Source organism: Miniopterus natalensis, chromosome 19, assembly GCF_054644295.1.
Source record: "Miniopterus natalensis isolate mMinNat1 chromosome 19, mMinNat1.hap1, whole genome shotgun sequence".
NCBI classification, from domain to species: Eukaryota; Metazoa; Chordata; class Mammalia; order Chiroptera; family Miniopteridae; genus Miniopterus; species Miniopterus natalensis.
Genome location: NC_142099.1, coordinates 33,818,319 through 33,826,936, shown reverse-complemented (window position 1 = coordinate 33,826,936; position 8,618 = coordinate 33,818,319). Strand labels below are relative to the sequence as shown.

General features: G+C 50.9%; 1 protein-coding gene across 1 annotated transcript; it reads left to right on the top strand.

Moving 5' to 3' along the window:
• Positions 1-252: 252 nt before the first annotated feature.
• On the top strand, positions 253-1,774 carry DUSP23 (dual specificity phosphatase 23). The gene is made up of 2 exons (XM_087828231.1): positions 253-573; positions 1,370-1,774. The coding sequence occupies exons 1-2, from the start codon at positions 307-309 to the stop codon at positions 1,553-1,555; spliced, it is 453 nt and encodes a 150-aa protein (XP_087684357.1). The 5' UTR covers positions 253-306; the 3' UTR covers positions 1,556-1,774.
• Positions 1,775-8,618: the final 6,844 nt, after the last annotated feature.

Below are 8,618 nucleotides of genomic sequence, written 5' to 3'. Positions count from 1 at the left end.
AGGCTGTTTGCTTTGCTCCCATCTCCGAGCCGCCGTAATCCCGCCGGTGGTTGACTATCCAGCCAATCAGCGAGGGCCCGGCTGGGCGGGGCGGGGCAGGTGAGCCTATCGTTACTCAGGGAGACGTTTTAGCACCGCCCCCCGTGCGGCTGGGCCAATCCCCGCGGCCGAGAGGGGGGTCTTCCGCCGCCGGTCGGAGACTGCGCGATTCCGGGCGGCGCCGGCGCGGGGCCGGTGGGGGTTACCCGACCGGACCAGTGGGCGGAGCCTCTCCCGGTGACCCCGGCCCTGGGCCCTCGCTCGGCCATGGGCGTGCAGCCCCCCAACTTCTCGTGGGTGTTGCCCGGCCGGCTGGCGGGGCTGGCGCTGCCCCGGCTCCCCGCCCACTACCAGTTCCTGCTGGACCAGGGCGTGCGGCACCTGGTGTCCCTGACGGAGCGCGGGCCCCCGCACGGGGACAGCTGCCCCGACCTCACGCTGCACCGCCTGCGCATCCCCGACTTCTGCCCGCCGGCCCCCGAACAGATCGACCGCTTCGTGCAGATCGTGGACGAGGCGAACGCCCGGGGAGAGGTCAGCGGGCGAGGGGCCCTGGCGGGGTCCGCGGGGCACCGGCGCTGGGGGCGTGAGGGGCGGGAGTACAGGGGGAGAGCCGGGGGGTGGGGGGCCTGGACCCTAAAGCGTGGGGAGGGGAGGAGCGAGGAGGACCCAGCCTCCCAACCCGCGAGTGGAGAGGGAAGGAAGGACCGGATCCGTGGAGAGCTGGGGAGGAGGAAGGGCGGGGGTCGAAGGCGGAGGCTGTTGAACAGTCTCCATAGCAGTGCTTCGTCCAAATATAATGGAGCCACATATCATTTTAAAGTTCCTAGCAGCCACATTTTAAAAGATAACAAAGAAACAGGAGAAATGCATCTTGATAATATCATTTAACCCAGGAAGTCAAAAATATTACTGCAACGTAAAATCAATATAAAATAAATTCTTAGTTGAGATATTTTCCTTGTTTTTTGTACTACATCTTCACAACTGGTTGCATTTTACATCACATCTCCATTTGGACTAGCAGCATTTCAGGTCCTCAAGTAGTATGAGGCCAGTGCCTTCTACACTGGACGGCGCAGGTAGATAGATGGTTGTGGGAAGGCAAACCAGGAACCCAGACCTTCCACCAGCCACTTTGCTGCTGGTTGGTGGGTACAGGACAGCGCTCCCTGAATTTAATGTCACTTCCTGCCCCTGAGAGAGGTGTGCAGAGTCCTGGGCCTGACCCAGAAGAAGCAGCTAGAGGGAAAAGAGACAGGCCTAAGTGAGGGGCAGGGGAGTGTTGGGACTGCACCAGGCTCCACCCCATCAAGCTCCCCCTTCACAGGCTGTGGGAGTGCACTGTGCCCTGGGCTTTGGCCGCACTGGCACCATGCTGGCCTGTTACCTGGTGAAGGAGCAGGGCCTGGCTGCAGGAGATGCCATCGCTGAAATCCGGCGGCTTCGACCCGGCTCAATCGAGACGCATGAGCAGGAGAAAGCAGTCTTCCAGTTCTACCAACGAACTAAATAAGGGGCTTCAGCACCCTTCAGCCAGGCCTCACTGCCCTGTGCAGGGTGTTAGATGGGGCCAGAGATGTGCAAGTGGTCTAAAGCCCTCAGCTCCCAGCTGCCTCAAGAGACTGAAGTCGCCCTTCCCTGCTGGCAGGCTCTGATTGAAGGGATGGCTGGAGCTGCATTGATGTGGGGGCCCCTCTTCCGCTTCCTTGAATAAATAACTTTACAAGAACCAGCTCATGTTGCATAGCACTTTACACATCAACTTACAAAGTTGTAAGTTTACAAAGCACTCCTACACATCAACTTACTTGAGCCTCACAGTGGCCCTGTGATACTGGAAAGGCACTTTGGATGAGGTGGCTAATGCTCAGAGTTTCAAGGTTACACTTCTAGAAAGTGGAAGGATGGACCAGGACTACAACACACATCCTAAAGCTCCTAAAGATGCTGAAACTCTATGTACCTGTTATCTGAGGACATGTGAGATATGTCTTCTGGAGAGCTGGTCAGTGGAAAGGACACAAATCCCCCAAAGTCCAGGGTCCCTGATGCTCAGGCCAGGAGGCCCATATGGATGCAGCCCCTCTGTCTAGGCCCACGTGCCCCTCGTGTGTCATTCCCTTGGCCCTCTCAGGACAGAGGAGGCCTGGATGTTGTGCTCATCTCTCAAGGGCTGTGTTCCTCTCACCAGCCTCAGGGTGCTCAGCTCACCCGTGGCCTTCAGCCCATTCTGCTGCCCCACAACCCCAGGCCAAGGAATGCTGGAACTGAGCTAGTCTGGGCAGTTACGCAGAGAGGATGTTCCATGATTAAATGAAGGATTCATTTAACGTGCAGATCATGGCCATGTTTCTCAGACGTTACTTTCACTTCCCCATTAGATTCCATTCTGCCAGCACCACCACCACACTTTCAGCTTTGAGAGATAGGCTAAATGGAATAGACTAGTCAAATAGACTCTTTTTGCTATAACTTCTACCTGAAGTCCTGTCCTCTCTTCTGCTGTGGCAGGCCATGCTGGATAAGGTAGAAATTCATCATGAAATTTGTGCTGAATGTGTGTGTGTACCAGGCTTTGTTAGATGCAGAGGGTACCCACCTGAAAGATGACTCCCAGCCTCCTAAAGGAGGTGGGCAGAGTCCAACCACATGTAATGGGGACTATGGCAGACATGCATTCCAGATTCAGTGGAAACACAGAGGAAGGAAACAAGAGCCCCCTAACCCCTTGTAGCCTAAGCCAGAGCCAGGCCAAAGCCGCCAGCTCCTCACTACATCTTTCTCCCTTCCACTGCTGCCCACCCAACTCAACCCCCACCCAGTCCTCTCTTACACAAAAGGCATATTAGCCAGAGTCTTGCCAATCTAGGGGCAAGAGAGAGGCTGTAAGATACACAGACACACACCTTTCCTCTGTGTGTCAAATCTGAGTAATCACTTGGTCCCCACCTAGCCTACCAGGGCGAAAATATCTCCCAAAGACGAGAACCCACGATTCCAGGCATTCATGCTGCAACAGAGGAGTGGGAAATAGTATGTAGAGAGGATGCACTGAAACCCTTACATGCCTCTTATCAAAATTTCCTCCACCCTGCCTGCTCTCACCTGCCCCTCCCTCAACAGCATGGCTCATTCTGTTTCCTAATGCAAACCAGAGTATCTTCCAAAGGAAGATACCACGTAAAGGCAGGAAGGGTGTAAAATTGCCCACTTCCTGCATGCCTTCCCTCCGTTATCAGGATGTGAAGACAGGTGGGAGGCTTGCCACTGCACCCCTGAGTTCACGTCTGCTCTGATCCTGACCTGCTGAGGTCCTACAGCAGATCCTCACACTTTCTGTCCTCTGTTCCTACCTTGCTCCACCCTCCCCATATCTTCTGCACTGCAGGAGAGCATTCTGACCTGCCTTCTTCCTTAGCCTCCATCATTAAAGCCCTACATGCAGCCTCCATCCCCATATTTTAAGCAGGTCTCCTCTACCTCAAGAGTTCCTCAGGGAAATAAACATATAATTATGTGCTTAAGGAAATTGATTTTTAAGTAAGAGTTGACTGGGAATAAAAAACTCTCCTTATCCTTCCATCTACCTCGGGAGGTTAGTCTGAGGTTCCCTTTGGGCTCATTCCCACCCCCAAATGTTTTGCCTTCTGCTCACCCCCCTTCTGTATAGGACCACCAAGAGGGATCACAGCCCAGCCATGAGCCTTCCCCATTCTGCCCTGCTCTGACTAGGGCTTCTCAGGGTCAGCACTGTGGGTGTTTGGGCTGGATACTTCTTTGTTGGGGGTTGTCCCGTGCACTGTAGGGTGTTCCTGCATCCCTGATCTCTACCCACCAGATTCCAGTGGAATGCCACCCCCCAAGAAAGTGGCAACAAATATGTCTCCAGACGTTGCCAGATGTCCCCTGAGAGGACACAGTCAGCCCCATGTGACAACCGCTGCATCAGATCAGCAAGCACCAGATGCGGCCATAGGCTTTGTTTCCTGCAGGAGTACAGATGGGAACAAACTTGGGAATTTCTCCTGTGCATGCACACACCTTGATGGGGAAGAAGGGGCCAAACTAAACACCCCCACACACCGTTAACCTTTTGAGCAATGTCTACCACTCAGCCCCAGTCCCCGCCCCTTCCCAGGCTGGGTTCCCGGGACAGTGGGACGGTGTTAGTCACTATTAACTTCCTACACTTAGCGGTGCTTTATTCTCAGTGAGTTGCTGGTGGGCACAGCTGCAGTAATACTGACTCCCGCCCCCATGTTTTTACAGTTTATTCATGTTATTCTCTGGCATGTGATCCAAGTTCCCTGCTAAAGGGAAACTTGTCCCTGTGAGAAGCATCCCTCCATATCATCTGGGTTCTGCACCATCACCTCTTGGGTTCCTCTCCCAGAAAACTGTTCTGATGCAGAAGCCACTGGAGTCAGGACAGGAGGAGCACCCGCCAGACTCTCCCTTGAAACCATTCCTCGCTGGCCTGGCTCTCCCACCTCTGCTTCACCTACAGCTCTCCTCCGGCTCTGGGTTCTAGGTCCCACAACTGCCTCCCAGGCCACATCTTCCCAGGGCAAGGGTGAGCATGTCACTTGGGGCAGGGACTTGATCCAAACCATAAACTATTTCCCAGAATGAACTGCACTCATTTGTCCAGCCTCAAGTCTAACCGGTATGTATCTTGCCACTCTTTCTAAGAAGGAAACTAATTTAGTCACAGGATTGCTTTGTCACAAACCAGTATCAGTTACCACTAATACATTTCACACTTTGTTGTGACTATACTTTGCTTACTTGTACGATTATAATTGTCATATTTATGAAGCACCTACAGTCTAGTGTTTACATGCATTGTGTTACATCATTTTATCCTTACAGCCATTCTGAAAATCAGACATCTTTTTCTTTTTTATAGATGAGGGAACTGAGATTTAGAGAGATGACTAACTTGCCCAGTGCCTCACACTTGTGTGAAGGAGCAGGCATCAAACCCAAGTGATAACTGCACCCTCATGCTCCTCCCACCTTGCTTGCCAAGGCCTGCGCCTGGTTCCAGTTACACGGGAAAGTCCATCTTCATGATCAAAGCTTAGCTTCAAGGGTCATCTCATCAGCACAGCCTCCAATGTCTACTCTCTTCATCTCAGGAGGCCAGAGAGCAACCTCCACCTAACTGAAGCCAAGTGCAGCCCAAGCATTTAGTCCAAAATAGCAAAGCTGACTCATCAGGCCACTCTGTGACAGCCACTGTTGTCTAACTCAGCACATGTGGTCATCCTTACCCAGCATGACAGTCTTAAGGCACATGTGATTAGCATTGAGCCCTCAAAGTATCTTTTTATGTCTCATGATTTATTAAAAACCTTAATATCCTTCTGTTTTTGTTGTTATTTGAGCCCTAAATGCATGCCAGGCACTATCCCAACTACTTCATGGACATTGTCTCATTTAGTCTTCAAAAGAACCCTATGGGTCAGATCTTATTATAATGAACAGATGAGTGAACTGCGGCCCAGAGAGTTGAGCAGCATGCCCAGGGTCACATAGCTAGAAAAGGATTCAGACTTGAGTTGGACTAAACTGCCTTCTGTCTTAGGAGCAGAGAGAAGAGACGTTGTTGTCATTGGAAATATATAACAGCATCTGTGTTCCCCAGAATCGCAGCACTGGGCTCGCAAGCTGTCAGTAGAGCTGTGTGATTGCACAGCTCCCCCAGGCTGCCGCCCGGGCTCCGGCCGTGATGCTCCGACTTGCAAGACCGGGCTGCAGCATGGTTATCAACTCGCACAGGCTTCTGCCTCCAGCTTCCTGCACCACCTAAAGCATAGTCCCTGTTGATTTAAAAATGAGTTACATAAGCACTCCTTCCATTACTTTAAATTTTCTCTGGCTGTTACAGATTCAAGGCATACTCTGGAGAAGGCAGCATGTTTGTCCAAGCAAGCAGAAATTTGAGAAACACTTTGGTGCACGTCCATGCCTGAAGTTGATGATTTATTTTCAACCTTGATAACTCAGGCCTGTGTGCCAATAAATTGCTCCAACCACTCAAAAACTTCACTTACTCTGTTGCCGTGGACATTTGGTAATGAAACAAATTGGTGAGGACACCTCTGAATTTTCAGTATGTGTATGGCAAACAGTTCTGGGATTGTTTTCCCCTAGCTTTTATAACAAGCACCATTGTTTCTTTACCAACATATACTGATAGTGACTCTGCTCCAAACCCAAGGTGGGCCATATGGAAGTAGTTGGTGTAGAGCCACCCCAGGTGACACTGCTCACCTCCTTCAGTAGGTTTTATGTGCCGTTGGGCTCCTCCAACCCCACTCCAAGAAAATTTACCGATTTGCATATAGTTTCTGTAGGTACCTTTTGTGAGATCTAGTTGGGGCTGGGTGCAACCTAGGGCCATGGAGTAGAATTAATAAAGTAACCACATGGGATCAAGCCCACAGACAGAGCTGTCATTCTTGACCATGACCTATAAAGCCCTGAAGAATCCAATCCCTTCCTCCATCTCCTCCCTCACCTCATGCTTTCCCCTCCCCAATAGCCTCTATTCTCTCTGTTCTGCCTGTGTTGAGGTCCCCAGGACCACCCAGGTTTGATGATTTGCTAGAAAAACTCACAGAAAAGCTGTTATACCCTCAATTATGGTTTGTTGCAGTGAAAGAATACACATTAAAATCAGCAAAAGAGAAAGGCATGTAGGAGAGGGAGAGCCCAGGAGGCACCAGGCATGAGCTCCCAGTTCTCCTCCCCCAGTGGATTGTGTGGACAGTGCTTCCTTCTGCCAACAGCGTGTGTAACAACACAAGAAATATCGCCAACCACGAAGTTCACCCAGGCCTTGGTGCCCGGGGTTTTTGTTGGGTCCAGTCACAGGCATGCAGCACCTGCGTGACTGACCTTAGCCACTCAGTCTCCATGGAGGTCAGGCTGATAGAGCAGGGCCCAAAGGAACCTGTGCATACAAAAATAGGCATTCGCCACACACCCGCATTAGCACAGACTACTGGCCTGGCCAAGCTCCCAGGTACAAAGACGCTCTTATCAGGCAGGATATTCCAAGAGCAAAGGAGCTGGTCAAGAGACAGTCCCAAAGACCTTCTAAATGTGTCAGGTTTGGGCACCGTTTTTGGCACATAACCAAATGCTTGTGCTGTCCCCACTCAACAGTCTGGGCACTTGCTGTCCCCTTTGCCAGGATGATTTGTTCCCCAACTCTGCCTAGTTCCCAATTCCTACCCCCATAGGTGTCAGTTTAACATTACTTCCTGGGGGAAAGGTCTCCAACCACCCCATATACACATATTCCCAAAGCATCTGTCATTGTACTTCCCAGCTCTTTGCTCACCTACAATGATTCATTTAGCTGCTGAATGTCTCTCTTTCCTACTAGAGTCTAAGTACTAGGCCCATGCAGGTGGCACCTAGCACAATGTCTGGCACATAAGTGCTTGATAAATATTTGCAACTGACATGTCACATGCTGTCACCTACCTGAGTATCTGCACACAGATGCAGAGATGGGAAGAAAAGAATAAACTTAGGGGGGAGACATGGCACCCGCACACACCTCTAAGTGTGCAGGCAAAGATGGGCACATACGATTAACAAAGATGCAGCACAGAAATACTGAAGCAATGCTGGAGTGGCTAAAGAGATAAGAGGAGTGTGTCTGGTAAAATTCAAACAGCTGAACTTTCAATCAGATGTGGAGGGTGTGGTTGGATAGCCTAAGGGATGTGCAAATGTTGGGTGCTACTAAAAGTACTACTATTATGTACCAGTGCAGAGTCCACACAGGGAGGCTTGGGAAGAGGTGGGCAAGATGAATGGAGGGGCCAGCAAGGGGAAGGGGAAGATACGAAGAGTAGAGTGAATAGATGACGATGGGGTAAAATGTCATCCAGTGGATAGTAGAAAACACACAGTTGATTAAGATGGTGAAAGGGCAGCAGAAACTCATACCACAGGGTTAAGATCATAGCTGATCAAGAGTGTGGAGCTATCACAGGCTTCTGAGCAGCGGGCATGCCAGGAGTTCCCATTTTTCTTAACTTACACTCTGACAGGATGGCCCCATAACTTAGCAGCAGTGTGGCGCTTTATGATTTAGTGCTGCCAAAAAGACAAGGTCTTGTCGCTGCTGATTAGTAAGACTTTTCAGAAGAGGAGCTGCTTTCCCTGCTTGCTGGAAGTTAATGACTTTAATGCTTTGCAAAAGAAAGTAAAGGGGTTGGTAAGTCAGATTGCTCACCCTCTGGACTTGCAGATTATGACTTTTTAATGCTTTTCAAGTGGGAAAGGATCTCAGGTAAGTGTCATTCCCATGTGCTAGAAGTGTGTCTTTCAAATGGCAACTGGCATGCCTCCTGCATGCCCACTGCTCTGGATGATTCCCCGGCGTCACATTTTGAATCATGGGCTGTTGCCATATCCCAGTTGACCTGATTCATAGTCTGCAGGGGCAGTGACCCCTGGTGCTCGGTTCAGTCCAGCACCTTGGTATTTCTCCCTATTTTCCCAAGGCCAAGGGATGCCCTGTGAGTTCAAACTTTCTCCTTCAGTTGCAC

Bases quoted from the DNA above. Each gene is read 5' to 3' on its own strand.
- DUSP23 (XM_087828231.1), top strand. From the start codon at position 307: ATGGGCGTGCAGCCCCCCAACTTCTCGTGGGTGTTGCCCGGCCGGCTG. The intron at 574-1,369 runs GTCAGCGGGCGA...CCCCCTTCACAG, and splicing joins AGGCGAACGCCCGGGGAGAG to GCTGTGGGAGTGCACTGTGC.